The sequence below is a fragment of the Dendrobium catenatum genome, unplaced genomic scaffold (assembly GCF_001605985.2).
Source record: "Dendrobium catenatum unplaced genomic scaffold, ASM160598v2 fragScaff_scaffold_1638, whole genome shotgun sequence".
NCBI classification, from domain to species: domain Eukaryota; kingdom Viridiplantae; phylum Streptophyta; class Magnoliopsida; order Asparagales; family Orchidaceae; genus Dendrobium; species Dendrobium catenatum.
In genome coordinates this window covers 1,747,432-1,768,509 of record NW_021320100.1, presented here as the reverse complement: position 1 = coordinate 1,768,509, position 21,078 = coordinate 1,747,432, and the positions used below count along the sequence as shown (strand labels likewise).

The 21,078-nt window shown below is 37.0% G+C and overlaps 1 protein-coding gene across 15 annotated transcripts in view; it reads left to right on the top strand.

Annotated features, from left to right (window-relative positions):
- LOC110113379 (apolipoprotein A-I) overlaps positions 1-21,078 on the top strand; it is a 46,261-nt gene that overhangs the window by 21,895 nt on the left and 3,288 nt on the right. For 14 of the 15 annotated variants that reach the window (XM_028701097.1, XM_028701086.1, XM_028701091.1 and 11 more), the window contains 2 exons: positions 11,602-11,766; positions 11,900-12,049. In XM_028701097.1, the coding sequence (XP_028556930.1) occupies positions 11,602-11,766; positions 11,900-12,049 (315 nt within the window). The remainder of the gene's footprint in view (positions 1-11,601; positions 11,767-11,899; positions 12,050-21,078) is intronic. The other variant, XM_028701094.1, reaches the window with a different exon arrangement.

The following is a 21,078-nucleotide window of genomic DNA, read 5'->3' as shown; positions in this document are numbered from 1 at the left end:
TGAACAGATGAATGCCAAATCGCTACCATAGGCCTAATGGTGAATTTCGTATTAAACTTGATATTCCCTTCTTTGATGGTAGGCTGCACATATAAGATTTTCTTGATTGGGAAAGAGCAGTCGAATCCTTCTTTGAATATATGGAAATTATGGCTGAAAAACAAGTTAAGTATGTAACTTGTAGATTGTAAGGGGCTGCAAGTGCTTGGTGACAGCAAATTCTACAGTCTCGCCGAAGGGAAGGGAAGGGAGCTGTCCGCAATTGGCTTCGTATGAAGCAATTGCTACGGGGCCATTATCTCCCTACAGACTACGAGCAAATATTGTACATTCAATACCAACATTGCGTGCAAGGGAATCAGAGTGTCACCGATTACACTGAAGAATTTTATTGTTTAAGTGCGAGGAACAATCTCCATGAATCGGAGAATCAGTTGGTGGCACGGTATATTGGCGGATTGAAGGATAGTTTGCAAGAAAAATTAGAATTAAATTCTGTTTGGTCCCTCTCGCTAGCTGTTAATTTTGCCCTTAAGGCCGAAATGCAAGTGACTCGACACTCGCGCAGCCACTCGAGTTGACGGTTGGAGAACAACGAGTTGTGACTCCGATCAGTAAGCTACAGGCGGCTAGTTCTTGGTCCGCAACTGAGCCCGCAAAAGTACAGGCAGCTGACAGCAAGTTTGTCCGACCGAGACCTGGAGTAAAGGAAAATCCCTACTCAAAACCTGCCACTTATAAATGCTTTCAGTGTTTCCAACCCGGTCACAAATCAAACGAGTGTCCCACTCGGCCTCATATACAGTTGGTGGAAGGAGAAGTTGAGAGTTAAGAAAATCTCGTCGACAATGAGGTCGAGGTTGAATTTGAAGAACTGGGCGCTGATGAAGGAGATATAGTTATTTGTGTTTTGGAGAGACTGTTGCTAGCTCCTCGCCAACCTGTTAAGTCCCAAAGAAATGCTATCTTCCGCACACGTTGCACAATTGAAGGAAAGGTATGCGACCTCCTCATCGACAATGGGTGTACAGAAAATATAGTTGCCCGCTCTCTTACTCAAGCTTTACAACTGAAGACACAAAAGAACCCCAATCCATACAAGATCAGTTGGATCAAGAAAGGAACAGAAGTCATGGTGACGAAAATGTGTCGAATTACGTTCTCTATTGGGAAGTAGTACATGTGCGAAGTTTTGTGTGACATAATCGATATGGATGTCGGCCCATGTTATTTTGGGCCGACCATGGCAGTACGACATTGTGGCTGTTTATGATTGTAGGCAAAATACTTATGCCTTTGACTGGAAAGGCAAGAAGATTAGGTTGTTACCATTCTGTTCTGACCCCAATCAGAACAATAAAGAAACAAATGCATCTTTTCAGTTGGTGGGTGGATGTGCTCTGCTAGCCACGGGCCAAACTGAAATTGACATTATGGCCTTAGTAGTGACAGATACACAACCCAATTCCTTTGTTGTAGAGACACTTGATACAGTTCGGTCATTGCTGAAGCAATTTGAGGACATTGCGCCCGCGGAACTGCCTGAGGGACTTCCGCCCCTGCGAGACGTCCAGCACCAAATTGAGTTCACTGTTGGAGCAATGCTTCCAAATCTGTCTCACTATAAAATGAGCCCTAAGGAGCACACTATACAACAAGGGATCGTTGATGAACTCCTGGACAAGCAACTCATCCAACTAACTTGTGCCCGTGCGTAGTTCCGGCCTTATTGGTGCCCAAAAAGGATGGTCAGTATAGAATGTGTATTGACAGTCAAGCAATCGACAAGATTACGGTGAAGTACCGTTTCCCCATTCCGCGAATCAACGAACTGCTTGATAAACTCGCCGGCGCTGAAGTCTTCTCTAAGTTAGACCTCAAAAGTAGTTACCACCAGATTCGAGTTCGCCCCGGAGATGAATGGAAGATCGCTTGTAAAACATGTCATGGATTGTATGAGTGGCGAGTGATGCCATTTGGATTGTGCAATGCTCCGGCGACATTCATGCGGTTAATGAACGAGGTACTCAAACCACTTCTGGGTAAATCTTGCGTAGTATATTTTGATGATATACATGTTTTCAGCAACTCTATGGATGCTCAGTTATGACATATGACTGAAAATTTTCAAATCTTGAGAGCTCACCGATTATTCCTTAATTTGTCGAAATGCGAATTTGCCACTTCGCAGGTATATTTTCTTGGTTTCATTGTGTCCGCCAGCGGAGTGGAGGTAGATCTACGCAAGATTTCTATTATTAAGGAGTGGCCTTCCCTAATGACATTATTTGACATTCGTAGCTTCCACGGCCTCGCCAATTTCTATAGACGTTTTATAAGGGGATTTAACATAATCATGGCACCGATTATAGATTGTTTGAAACAAAAATCTTTTGCTTGGGGAGCCGAAAAGCAACGTAGCTTTGATTGTATTAAACAAGCACTCAGCTCCGCACCAGTGCTTGCATTGCCCAACCTAGAAAAGCCTTTTCAAGTGAAAACGGATGCTTCGACTGTAGGGATTGGGGCTGTATTGATGCAGCTTGAAAGGCCCATAGAATATTTCAGCGAGAAACTTAACCCGAGCAGACAAAAGTGGATAGTTTATGAGCAGGAACTGTACGCCGTGGTACGAGCTCTTAAGCATTGGGAACATTATTTACTTCATCAGGATTTTGTGCTGTGCAGCGACCACAAGTCACTTCAATTTATAAACTGCCAAAAAATAATAAACCGTATGCATGCTCGATGGGTCTTATTCTTGCAGAAGTTTACCTTCGTATTGAAACATAAGTCGGGCAAGTCCAATAGAGTTGCCGACGCTTTAAGTAGGAGGGCGGCGTTGCTCACACAATTACAAACAGAATTAACATGTTTGGAATGCTTAAAGGACCTGTACGAGGAAGATATGGATTTCAGATACATATGGAAGCAGTGCAGCAATGTCACTCCATTCATAGATTTCTCCATAAGGCATGGATTCCTATTCAAAGGGAATCTACTGTGCATCCCATATTCTTCTTGGCGCTCTCAGAAAATTCGGTAAGCCCACAGTGGTGGACTAGCAGCACATTTGGGTAGAGAAAAGACCCTGCAACAACTACAAAGCCGGTTCTTTTGGCCTCGTTTGCACCGTGATGTCCTGAAATTGGTGGAACGGTGCTCCGTTTGCCAAGAATATATGGGTGTTGCTCAAAGGGGCTGTTTGGTATGCAGAATTAGAAGGGTAAAGTATTTGGAATGCACACATTTGATAAATTAGGCCGTTTGGTTGATTTAGAGCAGAAAATAAGGAACTCCTCAGAAGCAGGTCGGGTCCAACCCGGATTTTCCGGGTCGGGTTCGGGTCGGGTTGTCGTGTCGTGTCAAATATTGACACCCCTACCCGCGACTTTGAAACCCGCTAAAATTGAGCGGGTTATAAAATCTCTCGCCCTTGGCGAGAAAAAGCGTTATGCTCCAGTAAGCCACACTTCGGTAGGAAAGTAGAGATGCGTACCGCCGAGACGATTTAAGTGCTCGATCCGCTAGATCGCCTCCTCGAACGCCTTCGTAATCAGCATTCGCCCGTCTCCAACTCCTCCAAAATCCACAATCGACTAGGAAGGATGCCACCTCCAAGTCATTCAACCGGTTGTGAGAGGTAAGGCGGAGAACTGGACTTACGCTTTCGAATCTTTCGTCTGCCGGTGTACTTTTTTCGACTTCCAACATCGGGATTTCGGCATCTCATTCGATGGGTGGTCATCGCTGGATCGCCAGAGATTCTTCCAGGAGTTCCTCGAGTTGAGTTCGTGAAAGCTAGTGGAGGCAAAAGGAGCGGAGCTAAGGAAGTTCATTAGAACGAAATATCTTAGCTTGGTGCACCCAAAGATGGAGGCTTCATTCTCCGGGGACCTTAGTCGGAGGCGGACATAAGCTCCGGCCGAGGATTTCCGGACTCGGAGGAGTTCTTCGTAGTGTTCGTTGAAATGGAAAAGAGAGTCTGGCTTCTTCACCGCCTCTATTTCTCTTATAGACCGGAGGTGGAGGCAGCCATTTTCTAGGTAAAGAGAGGCTGTCGTTTCTCAGAGGTTTATATGGAGAGAGTTGTAGAAATCTATTTTAAGATGAACAGTGGAAAGAGGAGCAATAAAAATAGTAGTAGCAGAACATAAACAAAGCTTAATTTTATGTTCTTATGCTGTATCGATACAACAAGTGTTATATATGATAGAAAACTACATAATAGTAAAGTTCCTGGCTTGGCGCAGGATAAGCATGTGGATGAGGTTGTGGACGAATAAAACTAATTTTATTTTTTTGCAATTACATACAAATCATTTAATCTCTTACAATAAATAAAATTGATATTTACTTACTTTAATTTTTTAATTATTTATAAATATTAAAATTTAAAACAACTATAATGCAATTCTTTATTTTTAGTAAATTCTAAAAAAAAAAATTATAATAAGATAGTGCAATAAATAAATACACTGATTTTATTTTATAACATCAAATAATACTAATTATTATAAACACAATATTTTTATAAATACACTGGTTGTAATGTCAAAATTAATTATGACAAAAAATCGCTTTTATTTTACTCTGGATCTATCTAACCAAACAAGGGAAATAGTTCTCCTGTGTTTATTTTGCAGATAACCAAACAGTCTCAAAGTGTTCGGAATGCACTACATTTACTTTACACTGCATTTTCTCTTCAGGCAACCAAACAACCCCAAAATGCGGGACTATATATGCCTCTTCCAGTGTCGGAGTCCATTTGGGAGGATATAAGTATGGATTTTGTGTTGGGATTGCCTAGAACGAAGCATGGAGTTGATTCTATCTTGGTGGTTGTCCATCGATTTTCAAAGATGGCATATTTTATAGCATGCAAAAAGACTTTTGATTCATTTAACGTGGCTCGAATTTTTTTTAAAGAGGTAGTTCAACTACATGGGCTGCCACGAAGTATAACTTTAGATAGAGATGTGAAGTTCATTAGTCATTTTTGGCGAGATTTGTGGCGTCATTTACACAGTGAACTTAAGCTTAGCTCAGCGTACCATCCCCAAACCGATGGCCAGATAGAAGTGGTGAATCATACGTTGGCTAATATGCTACGATGCCTTGTGCAGAACCGTCCAAAACAATGGGATGAGGCCCTGGGTCAAGCAGAGTTTGCATATAAATCCATGACCAATCGATCGACGGGACGCTGCCCATTCAGTATTGTCTATACCAAACCACCAAATCACATTCTGGACATAGCGGTACTGCCCAAATGCCGAACAGCAACAGCTGCTACTTCTCAGATTAACAACATTCTGTGCTTCAGGATGTTAAAGCAAAACTGTTGGAATCCAATAATCAGTACAAACAAGCGGCTGATCTTCATAGGCGGAAACTGGTATTTGAACCAGGAGACCTTTTCATGGTGTGGATGCGAAAAGAACGCTTTCCGGTGGGTCAGTATTCCAAACTCAATCCTCGCAAACTTGGACCAGTTTCAATTACTAAACGCATAAATGATAATGCGTCTATAGTTGAACTACCGCCACATATATACACATCGTCTACTTTTAATGTGGCCGATATCCATCCTTACAAGCCGCTAGATGAAGCTGATTTAGCGCACAGTGTGGACACTGTGACTTCTACTTAGCAAGAGGGACTTGATGCAGTGCACCTTTAGTATTCGAGCTCATATAATTACCTATACAGCCAGCTCATATTAGTACACGACTCCTCTTATGTTTTAGTTCCATTATCTACTAACCGTTTTTGTCTTTTTGCTACTTTAGTACCTGAGACTTTATTCCCACTTTTTGCTTGCTGGTAGTTAATTAGAAAAGAGGTAAAAAGACCTCATACATATAAGGGAAGCGGTAAAGAAATACACAGAAGAAATATATCTCAGTTTTACAGAGGAATTCTATTCCTTGTTCATGCTTGTCCTGTTTCATTGTTTTCTTGCAGGTTTCTGGATTCCTTGGTGCAGTTAGCACATCAATGCGCCACTCGATCAAAGATCAACTATGAAAGTGACATTTGGTAGGGGCTGCACCACACAAAACTGCCCAATTGATATTCGATCACGAGACAGATTTCACCATTGTGCTCAAACATCAAAAGTACCCATGGAAGGATATTATGCAATTGATTTAAGTAAAGACGATCAAAATCGACAGATTACGAACATTATGTTGTGTGACGTTTCCCGTACGTCATCTATTTACAAAATGGACTTCGTCATTGTCATAGCTGTCAATGGCGCAAAATAGCGCGCGCCATGGCGCATGGCGCGACGCACCTACGACGCCATGTTCATGGCAAGGCGCATGTGTTTAAAATAGCGCGCGCTATTTGCGTCACATGTGAGCCATGGCGCATTATATACCTTGCGCCATGTTCAAAATAGCGCGCGCCGCGCCGTGTGCTATGCGCCCTGGCTCCAAATGGACCTTTGCGCCATGGTGCGCCATTCGCCATTAACAGGTATGGTCATTGTGTCAGGGATATCGAAAATACTAGGAAACTAGGATGCAATGATACACCTATATAAGAGGGAATGTAGTGTCCAACCTGTGTTGCTCACGACATGTGCCCGAAACGGCTAGGACACGTTAGACATGGCAAATGTGTGTTCGATTGTGGGCTTCGAAAATTTGTGCCCCGGCCTCACCCGCTTTCGGGGGAGTTTTAACTATTAAATTCCGAGGTAAATTTTCATAAGGCAGATTGGGTTTGAAATAAGACATTATCTAGAGATTTTGCCCTCATTTTGCGAGGACTTTATGTATGAGTTCTGGTTTTCTATAGACACAAGCTCTTATAGTTAATTACTCCTCCCGATAATGAGAGAGAACTTTCGATTAAGGCTAGTCGTCAATTAGATGCGTAGAAAATACGTGGTATTTGGTGTAAAGCAGTAGCATGGATGGAAAATCAAGACAATTTTGGCCGTTGATTTCAATTTTTGATTTGAGAGCTGATTTGAGTTCAATTGGACTTATTTTAAGTGCAATTGGACCCGAGCATAGTTAGATTTCACCTGATTGGGCTTAGGTTTGAATCGATCTGATTTCAATTTAATTCGTTCGAGTCAATTTGATGAAATTAGGTTTGACTCGTCTCAAGTTGAGTCAACACAAATAATGTGTTATTGTGTGAACAAAAGTTCACATTAGGTCTTTAAAGGCTCTTTAAATTAAACTTATCATAAAATATAAACTCTTGGTTATTAACATTTCTATGATAACTCACGAGGTCAACAATCGAGCTCGATCCTCTTTTAGTGAGTGAACAGAGTTGACAATGTTCGAAAAATTAAAATTCTAATTACCTAAATCCCTGATGATGATTGTGTTTAAAGTTAATCTCAACTGGAGGGGCCTCTATTCTTTCAAATGCCTCTTAATTTCTATAAAATACAAATCTTTTAAAATGAAATTAATGTCAACTCTAGTGATGGCCGTGTTGAAAGATAATATTAATCGGAGGGGTTAATTTCTAAATTTCACTGAAACTCTAAAGCTAAAGATTTATTAAAAATTTGTAATTTAAAATTGAAATTAATCACTTTTAACTTAAATAAAATCTCATCCACCCTCGACAACCATTTGGCGAGGGTGATGAACTTAAGTATAACTCTAGCTCATAAAGAGAGAATACTAAAATCTTGAATATCACTAAGATTCATTCTCAAATAATATCTTGCTAGTAAGGATTTAGCATTTATCCTCTAATCAGTGACTTGACCAGATGGATCCACAACACCTGTAGTTTTGCTAGACGACTCTACGTGGTAAACCGTTATGACTGGTCCTCTAATCGGTGGCTTGGCTAGATGGCTCTACAAAGAACTTGGTTAGGACGACTCCACGTGATAAATGATTATGGTTGCGACCCTCTAACCTTGTGGCTTGGTCGAACGACTCCAATGTATTACGGTTATGGCTAAAAGCCCATATGTTCTCCAATAGCTAATTCTTATTGAGTAATGAATTATAAGGAATAATCGATAGGGCACAAAGCCCTCTATAAGCTAAGGTTGACTTGAATTTGTCCCTTAGACAAACAATCATCCCAAGTCTATAAAGTACCCTTGTATGAAGCAACCTATGATTACCTACAAGAATCCTTTGATCACGGTAGGTCGAGTACATCCTTTGATGAAGTACCCGAGATGACTAAACCATGAGATCTTGATTTGGTTCATCATTATCCCTCGCCATTTGCTTTAAGTGCAAGGTGATGAATTTTTAATATTAAATATTAAATATTAAATCTAATTTTAAAAAAACTGTTGCTACTATATGCTAGATGCTAAGTATATATTTAACAACTAGCCTTAATTGAAAGTGCTCTCTCATTATCGAGAGGATAATTAACTATAAGGACTGTGCTTATAGGAAACCCTAACTTAGATATTAAAGTCCTCATTAAGAGGGCGATAACTCTTGATAGTGTCTTATCTCTATCTAATCTTCCTTCCAAAAATTTCCCCTGAAACATAGTAAAAACTCTTCCTAAATATATGTGGAGAGGTTGGGGCTCAAAAGCTCAAATTTTTGGAGCCCACACTTCAGAGTGTGTATAATATGATGATATTGATTTTTTGAAAAAAAAAAAAAGGTTATGAGGATTCAAAATAAAATGCATGCATTTTAGGGTAGTTATGCACTTCTCAAGGCAATTTATATTTGAGTTCACTTTATTTCTCATCCTCACAACATTCTCATAAATCAAGTGGGAACATTAGCACATGCAGACATATTAACTTTGGCACTTTACTTTTTCATTGCAGATGCATGGTGTACTTACACACTTCTCAGGGCATTTGCATGACACACTTGCACGTTTTTTTGATGCACTTGAACTTATTTGGTGTGCTTACATTGTATGTTGCATGTTTTTAGTGTATTTGTGATGAGGACATTAGAAGATCAACGGTTGCGATCTAGAGTTTATTTTATTTTTGATGTCTTATGTACTAGTTATTAATGTTTTTTCCATTTTACCCTTAGGAGTGATCAAGTGGTGTTGTAGCCCAAAGGGCATTTTAGTCTTTGTATTTTTCTTTTCATGAGGCCTATTTATAGGCTAGCTTTCTTGTATTGAGGAATGATGATTAATATGAAATTTTCATCTTATGTTTATGGATCTCTTAGTGAGTTCTAGGTTTTCTCTCTTTGGATGATCTCTTAGTGAGTTCGTGAGAGGAGAGGTCCAATTAGGGCAAAAGCAATACCCGTCAATTTTGGTGGATTCCAAGGTTCGCGGTTCTCTTATCTTTCTTTTTCTTTTATTTTTCTTCTTGCATCGAATTCCCTCCCCACTCGTCTACTTCCATAGCTTCCATCGCCGACCATTCTCAACACCCCAATTCTCTCCCAAATTCCTCCACCTCAAGCCCCTGTTTCCCCCAACCCGTCGGCTGCCATGGCCTACCCAGTCGCCGGCCACCCCTCCCAAAGCCACCATCTCCACCACGGCCCGCCCCCATCTCCACCCCCATGCCGCCGGCCACCTCTCCCTCTCCCATAGAATTTGAAATTCAAAATTCTAAGCCCATAAATACTTTCCTAAAATAATCCTCCCAATTAGGAAGGTTTATTAATTTGAATTCAATCCAATATTTGAATTCAAATAATTCTTTGGCCCACATACATCGAACCTAGACACCTTTGCCCCCTTCATGTGGCCATCCCCCCCTCCCCTCTTCCCTTGAATTTACTTCTTTCCAAATTTTGGTTAAGGAAGGAGGAAACCACTGAATTCCTCCACTCCAGGCTGCTATCAAGGTTCCTGGACGGGTTTGATCTGCTGTCCTGAATTTTGGGACATTGAAAACTGCTGTCCATCAATTCCAGCTGAGGGAGATCAACAGTTTTGCTGCTGGCAATCCTTCAATTGCTGTCCAGAAGAATTCCAGCAGCAGAAACAGCTGTTCTGCTGCCCAGAAGTCCTCCCGCTGCCACCCCACTTCTCCAAACAGGATTGAGATCCCTGTCCAAAGAAAATTCAGTCACAAGAGTCGATTGCCAGCTTGGGAAAACCTTCTATGTGCTGCTCCAAGTCCCAAACCAGGATTCGGTGAACTCTCTCCCTTATTCTTTTATTCTCCTAGTTGCATCCAATTGTGGAATTAATTGATTCACTGGAATTGTGTTAGTCTTATCCGCTAAAGCCTAGCAAGATAAAGAGTTGAGTGAGGGACCCTTGCTTAGTGACTAATCTTATTATTAGCATTGGAGTTTATTGTTGAAAACTAGTCATGCATGCAACTTTAGATTAAGTTGGCTATCATACGATCTTAACTCCTATGCATGTGGTTTAGCCTAAGCTTGTCTTACCGCTTTTCATTTTTTATTGCGTCGTTTAAAATCGATATAAAGATATAATTATTATGGCTTCTAACACTTAAGCGTGCAAACTCTTCAAGTAATTCAACTTTGCATGATCGTTCTACATCAATTTGTGTGATGCACTTGTGTTTTTCGGTTGGCCTATACATTGCACTTGTGTGTTTTTCAGCGCATTTGCACAACGCACTTTTACATTTTTCGATGAATTCATGTGGCACATTTACACATTTTTTGACATTTAAACATGATTAAGTTGTACGATTTCAAAATAGTGGCATGCTTTTCTAGATAGTTGGTGCTATTAGATATAGTTGTATGCTTCTCAAGATAGTGACATGCTTCTTGAGGTAGTTGTATGATTCTTAATGCATTACAGTTGAGTTTGGAATATACCTTGAGATATGTGCACATGAGTTAGAAATAACTAGAGTTATTATTTATGTGAATATTTGTTCATTAGACCACGTGTAATGTTTCATTTTGAATTTTAAGGACACTTTTTAATTTGCTTTTGTGTATGTATTATAGATCTTGTGGTGATGAAGAACGTATTGGAATCTTTTTATGCATTTCAGCAATATCATTATTTTTGTCTTTGCATGATTAGATTTCAATGTAGTGGGTTCCGTGGGAGACCAATTTTCCTCTATTTCTTCTACATAATTTAGCTAGTTTAGTGCTTTTGATTTTGATTAAGTGATACTTAGGAAATTTAATTTATAAAAATTAATTCACTGCTTGCTAGTTTTATTTGGTAGCAAATTCCGGTTGAAATTCTTGGATTTTTACAATTATATCATTATCAATTGGTCTTAAATATTCTATTTTTTTATTTTCATTAAATGATAGTGAGTTTTCGATTGATTGGTAACGAGTAAGTAGTGAATTCTTAATTTTTCTTTGTATGAAATCATACTACACATCGTATTAGTTGCATTATGAAATGCTAATCATGAGTCTTCTTGCATCGGCTGTTGTTGGTTCGTTGATGAAATGAGAATGGGAAAGAAGACCGAAACATGATCTTCTATCTTTCGTTATCTGAAGTTTGTTGGCCAATAAGTTTCATCAGCTGATGTACAATGTGATTTTTCTAATATTACTAGTATCTTCTAGCCTTTTTTTGTGGAATCATATGGAAGTTTTTACGGCTGCATTTCCGCATAAGAACTACTAAATTAATATCCTTATGGGAAGTTAGCTTCCCACTGATATCTATATATTTTTTCGTCTTTTGAAGAAATGGATCCCTGTTGCGAAAGAGCGAATGTTCAGCTTTACATCCTACGTTCAACCATATGCTCAGCTTACATCAGCAAAAACCATGGAAGTTTATGAGACATTCAAGAAAAAAATCGCACCCCATATTATGAAAGTACAAGAACTACCGAATCCTTATTTCCTGGTAAATTTTAATGGTTTTCTGGACATAGCTGCAACATTGAACTCTAGTGAATGGAAGTATGGAACCTAGGCGTTATATTCTCATGACAATTGTTTCTTTATGTTTCGTTGGTGAGAGAGTTAATTTGCTGCAGGAAGCTAGGAGGTTCTCAAAGCCTTATGTTGATCAGATTACTAATGTTGCTAGGCCGCATGTTGAGCAATTACAAGTTGTTTTTGATCCTAACCTTGCAGTTCAATCATATAAAAAGTTTGCTAAAACAACATTGACTTACCACAATCAGGTATTCCATTCTATTTCTTACCCACATGCTGGTTTATTAGTTACTTATTGGGCTTTAATGTTGGCACTGGCCAAAACATTGTTGTCTTTTACTGTCTCACTTAATGTAACGTTGCCCATATAATTTTGTGAAAATTTTTCATTACTGAATTATTTTCAAGGCATTCTTGCATACATAAAAAAGCTAGATGCAAACTTGAGTCGCCCGATGAGGAGATTTTGTTTTATCACACTGTATAACTGGTCATATTGATTATGTGGAGTCATTTAAAGACTAAGATATACTCGGCAGATTATATAAATACATGTATAATGCAAGTAGAGAGAGGTAAACAATACGTCCTTTTTCCTATCTTTTTAGTATTACATTTTTATCTCAAGATCTCACAATTAGAGCAAGATGGGTGATTTTCATCTCCAGCAATGAGAAAGTATTATTTACCAACGTTAGGTCTTCACTCAAGTTTGTTCATAATTTTCATCAATGAATGATCTTTCTAGTGCAATACATGTCATATTATACATGGAAACTTTACTCAACTTGAATATTTTTTTGTGATGCATTCCATTGGAATGAGGCTAAACATTTTGATTTCAAAATTTTTGTAGTTATAAACAACTTATCATAATCAACTTTATTATCATCATTACATATAGGGCTTAATAACCTCAATATTGTATTAACTTTCATTTCTTACTAGGCGCGCATGCGCGCACACACACATGTGTGTGTGTATATATATATTACTATCATTTAGAAGTTTGGAGCCACTTATCATAACACAATTTTTATCATCCATAACAAAATTTAAATGGCTAAGATTTGAAGTTGTTAAAAAGGTAACTTTTAGCCCTGTTCCAAGTGAAACCCTTAGGTAAGTTTGCTTTATTTAAATAAGCAAACTTCTCTCTTTTATCTAAACACTAAGATAATTATCAAAATCCATTTAAAAAATACTTGTCTCTTTTGATGCAATGATGCGTTGTTTCATCTCAAAGGGTGGAACTAGGGGTGCAAATGAGTCAGTCGAACTCGAGTCAAGGGGGTGTTCGAGTCGAGCTCAACTGTCAAATACCGAGCTCAAGTTCGAGATCGAACTTGAGTCTAGCTCAAAAGTCGAGCTCAAGCTCGACTCGTTCCATTGTAAACGAGTTCAAGCCGCTCGTCTTTGGTGCAGTCCGGTTCGCCACCTTCCGAACTCGTCGAGCCTTGCGTGGCCTTTTAAAATTGTTGAGAGAGAGAGAGAGGGCACAATGAATAATAGCATTTATTATTCAACTATAATAAATGAACACTTTACATCATCATTTATTGGACCGCTGTAGTCTGTCAGAGAGAAGAGAAAGTGAGAGGGAACTTTGAAATACGCGTGCGTGATTTGAGAAATCATGAAAATTTGGGGTTGTAATACATGCGGTAACTTTAAAATTGCAACAGGATTTACATAACATTTAGTATTATTTTTTTAATATTTGTATTTAATAATTATTCGAGCTGTCGTGAGCTCACGAGCCGAACCAGCTCCAGCTCGAACTCGAGCTGTTTACCAAACGAGCTCGAGTTTGAGCTCGAGGTCGACTTGTGAGTTCGATAAGCTTGGTTTGCGAGCCCATAAACGAGTCGAGCTTGAGTCGGCTTGCGAGCCAGCTTAACTCACTTACACCCCTAGGTGGAGCACCCATATTATTGGATCCTTGGACATCATAAATGATAAACTTGCTTCAAAACAAGCATTGGTCATTCAATGGGTTTTTCATAACCCTTTAAAAAATATCAAATATCTTTAAAATAAAATAAAATATTTAAATCACAAAATAACTTAATGTGAAATCACCTCTGAAATTAAAATTAAATTTCTTCTTGTTTCACAATAAAATAATCTTTCAAATAATAGTGTGACAATCATAAGGGCTAGCACACTTTAGTTGCACAGCTCCTTCGGCATCGTAAGATTATGATTTTTCCTTTTTTGCGCATGTAGTTTTTTGGTGTGAAATGTGATGAATTGTTTGTATTGTTGGCACTAACACTAAGTATTAGGATAGAAATATCTATTTTTTTTCATGCAGGTGGCTATGCTGAAAAATAATTAAATAATTATCATCTAATAGAATTTGCTTGCAAGTACTTTTATAAGTTAAAAGTCCTGAGTAGGCATGACCAACACGGTGAAAATCAGCTTTGCACTATAAGTGCCAAGCAATCTGTGTGACGTTTATATATACTAAATTCTTCTTAACATTTGATTTATAGGAATAGACTTTTTTTCTTTTCTTTTCAAATATAATTCATATATTTAAAAAATCATGTAGGTCTGTGGAATATAGCTGAAAAAACGATGAACTTGAAAGTTGAACTCTAAAGTGAAGCTCTGGACGCATTAATAGTCTAGGCTTGAAGACTCACATATTAAGTCTATAAAATTCAGCTGGGTTGTATAAAATAGGCTACTCAACTGTTATTTTTTTATTTTCTCATTGTAATAAAATGGTCTGGATACTATTTTATGGTTGATTATTGAAGACATTGTTTAGAGAAATTGAATTCAAATCTTATTCCTATCACGATCCGGCCCGGTGAGCTCGTATAGATGAGGTGAGAACGCATGTCAGACGTTCAAAACATGAAATTATCCTAAATCATGCATTGAATAATCTAAAAGACTTCAAAAGGGAATTAAAGCGCCTCTAAATAACTTTCAAATTAGATTAAACATTTCATGTCATTTTATAAGAAGATTCACATATACAAAGGTGGCTATAAAATCTATCATTCTTGCCAAACCACCCCAAAAAGTAAACTACAACTAAAAAAAATACATAAGAGGAATCTGTCATCCGATCCTCTATGATTGTAGGTGTACCAAGGGCGGTCAGCCATTCTTAGCAGCGGGTTCTCCTGAAAATATCTCAAAATCAGAAAATGAGCTAGAGCTCAATAGGAAACACTAACTCTAACTTGTTCATATGTCATTTAAATGAAAATTAACATGTATGCTAAAAGTGAAATGTCATGATTGTTTTGGTAAGTATCACATGCTAGTTTTTATGTATATGCTAAGTGTGATATGTTAGTTCATATTTATATATTTTCAACTAGGTCATATGTCTTATATCCATGCTTGCTTATTCTTTTATCTTATACAATCGTACCAGAATACCAAAAGTGTACTGATCAGGTACACTAACATATTGTTGGCCATTTATCTTCCTTTCCTCTTTTGTCCCAAAGGGTCATATTGCTCATAAGAGCCGTATTTATGCTTTTGCACCATATTTGGTACTCCGTCTTCAACATGCACAATCATTCACTCATTCTTTTCATAGAAAAATAGATAGTGTAGCATTTTCATATCATTCATATGCATTGAGTATAAGACAAGTTTACATAAAAGAAACTTCTATGCATTGCTTACTATCAAATAATGAGAACTTTAATATGCTTGAGAACATCAAATATGTATTAATTCATAGAAACATTTAATATACATTTCTATCAATTAATAAAAATATTTCATATGCATGTAATATATATCAAGTTATCAACTAATGAGACATTTCAAAATAGAATATACAATATGGATTTGTAGAGTAAGGTGTTCCTACCTCAAATATTGCTCCTTGAAAGTGTCGTTTCACCGATCTCTCCTTAATACCTCCTTTTTACAAGACCTAAGTGAAGAATTTACAACATAAGTTTTCTTATACAAATCCAAAACAATTATACCTCACTATCCCTGAATAACTCTACACATGCCATTAGTAATTTCTCTCTTTAAGCTCATTAATTCTCATTAACCTACCTATACCCTAAAACATTTGTTTATCATATAATTATGAATGTTCATAAACATATAGGTATGAATGGTCATTAACATACCCAAAATCTACAATTTCCTTAATAAAAAAAATGAAATTTAAAAGCTAATTTTCGGATTTAAAATAATGTAGAAATTATGAAAAATATTTTTTTATCAAAATTCCAATTTCTCTTAATTAGAGATCTCTCATGACTCTTAAGAATAACTTTTGTTCACAACCTAGTTCAAAAACCCTAGTTTTGAAAAAGTCCTAATTTTTAAAATCTAAAATTCTGGAAGAAAAATTACATTTTCCTTCATACAATTCATTCTCCTATGTTCTTCTAACATTCCTTATAAAAATAATTCAAATTGGAGAAACCCTAAATTTTGAAAACTTGAAAATCTTTGAGGAAATTCCATTTTTATGACTTAGAAGCATGCTTCTAAACAAGTCCTACCACTTTTCTAAAGAAAGCTCCATCAAAGGCAAAACCCTAAATTTTTTATTCATGAAAATCTAGGTGAAAGAATAAGATTTTTAAGTTTAAAACTTACCTTTCATCTTCCTTAACCTTTCCCTACTACTTTCCTCCAAAAGCCCGTCGGAAACCGCTGCCAGCCACCACATTTCGCAAGCACCCGACGCCTCTTCCTCTCTTCCGCCCGCTTCTCCTCTCTCTTGGCCGAAGAAATAAACAAGGGAGTAGGGACTGATTATTTCGGTCCCTTAGAGTCTTAAGGGTGTTGGGTAGAGAAAAGACACGTGCCCCTCTCCCAAATTCTTCCCTACTAACTCATGAAGGGCAAAACAAGTATAAAGGTTTAAAATTTACTGAAACATCTTCGACGATTTTTAATTTCCAAATTGTGCGAAATTGGGTATACATTCTTTATATCGTTTCGATCGAAATTTCGTGTAAAATTTAATTAAATTTATTACGTTGAATTCCGACGACTTTAAAATTTTGCCTAAATTCATCGCGACGCATCGAAATGCATGTGACGCATCCGATTGACAGTTTTCGGGTTTTACAATTCCTTGGAATCATTTCTTTTATCTACACTTTAGGAGAATAAATAGAAAAAAAAGACATTTAATATAATTAATTATAATAAGCAGAAGAGGAAAGTTATTTATTCTAATTGATTCTAATAATTATATCCCATGGATCTTGAAATTAATCCCATGGATCTTGGTATCAGAAGAGGAAATCTCCAACCGCAGTCCATGGTTGCAGCCCACAGATTGCTGACTTGTCAAAGTCGTGGGCCCCCTCGCTGTGTGATTCAACACTTCCCCTCAAGTTGGGTTGTATAGGTTGTACAATCCTAACTTGCAAACAAACTTATCAAGTAGAGAGTCTGATAGTGCCTTTGTTTGAACATTGACAAGTTGTTCATGAGTTGGAGTATATACTTCTTCAATTTTTAAGTTATCTATTTTCTCAGTTATAAAGTGTTTATCAATGGTAACATGTTTTGTTTTGTCGTAAATGGTGATGTACTTGGTCCTTGGCAATATTGATTGTGGCTTGATTGTCACATTTCAACTTTATCTTGTCTTGAATCTTTATTCCTAGTTCAATCAATAATTGTTTGATTCAAATACATTCACAAATAGTAATTGCTAATGCTCTCAGTTTAGATTCTGCATTGCTTCTAGAAACAATAAATTATTTTTTGCTCCTTTATGTTAGTAGGTTCCCCCACACAAATGAATAATATCCTGTAGTCGATTGACTATCTGTCACGACTCGGCCAGGTAAGCTCGCATAGGCGAGGTGAGAATGAAAGTCAGACGGTAAAAGCTAAAACATTCACATAACATAACCAAAGTATCTCCAATGCATATAGAAAGAGCCACTAAGTATTCACAATAAAAAATTTTCTTTTTTTTTCCTCTATCATTCAAATTATCAACATAAACATTCAAGTTTAATTTATAGATGGATATCCATAAATCTTCTTATTACAAGTCATCCTGAATCCATCTAAAAACAAAATGTAAAAAAAAATAAAAATAAAAAAGGAACCTGTCACCCATCGTCTCCCTACGACGGTACATATAGGGTGGTCTATCCATCATTATCGCTTATCAGGTTCTCCTAAAAAAATGTTTCATAAGTTGGGTGAGTCACAACTCAGTAGATAAAATGACATTCAATTAAATTTAGAGGCAAGGAAATGAGTACAACATGTATATACTTATAAGTAAAGAAACATTCAACATGCCATAATACATCATCTAGAGTAAAAATGCCTCTAAGTCAATTTTTATGTTCTATTTTTTTGCATAAGCTTGCAATCATTTTTCATCAAATATTCATGATTCATTTGATGCCTCTTATACCTATAACATAATGACATGATATCATTATGACATAATATTAATCGCCCGTCACGGAAGTATCATTTGTTTTGTATTGATCATGTACACTTTTCAATTGGCCAGTCCTTTACCATTTGACTCTGAAGAATCACTTTACTATTGGCTCAAAAGAGCTCATTTATCACTGTCTCAAAAGAGCCCCTTTACCATTGATATTTCGCATCAAACATACACATGCAACATTCAATTTTATTCATAAATGAGACTTTAACATGCTATTCATGCGTATGGTCTAATGTTCTCATATGTTGCTACATGATTGCATAATTTCATAAGGAAAGAGATGATTTTGTAATATATAAAAAGAGACATGCATTATATATATAAAAAGAGCCATAAGCTTTACACTTTCTACCATCATCACATGATAATTATGCATTTGCATTATACATTCAAAAGTATTCATGTAAGAAATATTCTAAGCCACATATGAAGGTATAAGTTGCATTTAAAGATAACTTTCTACATGATTGCATTTAGAGAATTTTCCAAATTTAAAAGAACTTCATTTTACCTACCTCAGCATGATGTGATTTGCCAAATGTCTTAACGAATTCTTCACTTTGCATGTTCAATATTTAAAAGAAACATAATATAATACGTAAATGTCACATGTTTCCACATAAACTTCTCAAAATCCTAAAATATGAGAATAAAGATCATACCCATATGATATTCTTAAATTTCCTAATTGAACCCTTTCCTAATCCAAGATTAATCTCATTCCTAATTTCTCTAAATTTGGGATTTCATCATGATATTAACTTTTTAGGAACCTTATTCATGTCCATTACATAACACATGCATAAAGAACCTCCCCATACACTTAATACTTAAAATAAAATACTATAAATTTTCGGATTAAACCAAATTTAAATTATAAAAAATAATATTTTATATGAAAACTCTAAATTTCAGCTCTAAAACTTTTCCTAAGTTCAATTAGAACCATAATGCTTAAGGGTTTTATAATTAGGGAAACCCTAATTTTTAAAAACTTGAAATTGCATCACAAAATTAAATCAACTTCTATAGAAGCTTTCTAATGTCATTAGGAAGCATTCTTACCAAGTCATTTTGAAAGGAAGCGAAAATCGAAAAAAACTATAATTTTGAACATCTAAAATTTTTAAGAAAACATCTCATTTTCATGCATAAAGCCATCTCCTAAACCCCCTATCATTTTCTTACAGAGATTTAAAGTTTTCATCAAACCCTAGATTTTTTGCTTAAAGAAAACTTCACAAAAGAATGAGAAATCTCTTAAATACAGCTTATCTTAACCTTCTCTTAGTCTTCCCTACAATTTCCTCCATGATCGGCCGCTAGAATCCGCCCCTAGGGTCGTCGTTCGCCTCTCCCGTTGCCTCCCTCTCCTTTCGTTCGGCCAACCGAGCAAACAACAAATGGGACCGAAATATTTTGGTCCCTTAAGATTTTGAGGTATGAGGAAGAATTACACATGTGCCCCTCCTACTTAACTTTTCCCTAAAGCTTCATGAGGGGTAGAATGGGCAAAATGGGTTAAAGTTTACTTAAATGAACTTAGATGATTTTTAATTTTAAAATTGTGTAAAATTAGGTAAATGTTCTTTATATCGTTTCGATCGAAATTTCGCGTATAATTTTATAAAATTTATTGAGTCGAATTTCGACGACTTTAAAATTTCGCTTACTTTCATCGTGGCGTATCGAAATGCGTGCGACGTTGATGATCGATAAATTTTCGGGTTTTACACTATCAACCTGGCTTCATGCCCAATCTGCATCAGAATAAAGGATCAATTTCCTATCTCAAGATTTGATATACTGCCTTCATGTGCTCGTTCATAGGATTACTCATATATTGGCTCATAGCAAACCCAATATCTAGGATCACGTAGATACTTCCTTGGTATGGAGGTAGCTCGATCAAGCAAAGGTATGTTTATTTCGCAACGCAAGTATACCTTAGACCTACTGAAGGAGACCGGCATGTTATGATGCAGACCAACCGGTACATCTATGGATTCTAAGAAAAAACTTGGGATAGAAAAGGAGGAAGTTCCAGTAGATAAAGGATGATATCAACGACTTGTAGGAAAGCTTATATACCCTCTTCCACTCCCATCCAAATATTGGGTTTGCTGTGAGTACGGTAAGCCAATATATGAGTAATCCTATAAAGGAGTGCATGGAGGCAGTATATCAAATCTTGAGATATCTCAAGAACACTCCTGGAAAAGGGCTATTATTCAAGAAAAATAAAGATAGAAAATTGATCCTTTATTATGATGCAGATTAGGCAGGAAGTCAGGTTGATAGTCGATCGACCACAGGATAATATTCATTTGTGTGGTGGAACCTAGTAACATGGAGGAGCAAAAAACAATATGTTGTTTTTAGAAGTAGTGCAGAATTTGAACTGAAAGCATTAGCAGTTACTATTTGTGACAGTATTTGGATCAGGTAAGTATTGATTGAATTGGGAATAAAGATTGAAAGCATAATAAAGTTGAAATGTGACAATCAAATCGCAATCAGTATGACCAAGGATCCAGTACATCACAATAGAACAAAACATGTTACTATTGATAGACTCTTTATATCTGAGAAAATTGAGAACTCCGAAATTAAGGTAGTATATACTCCAACTCATGAACTTGCCGATGTTCTAACAAAGGCACTACCGGGCTCTCTACTTGATAAATTTTTTTGGCAAGTTATGATTGTACAACCTGTACAACCCAACTTGAGGGGGAGTGTTGAATCATGCAATTAAGGGGAGGCCACATCAGCAATTCGTGGGCAGCAATCCGAGGGCTACAGTTGGAGATCCGTGGGATGTAATTATTATAA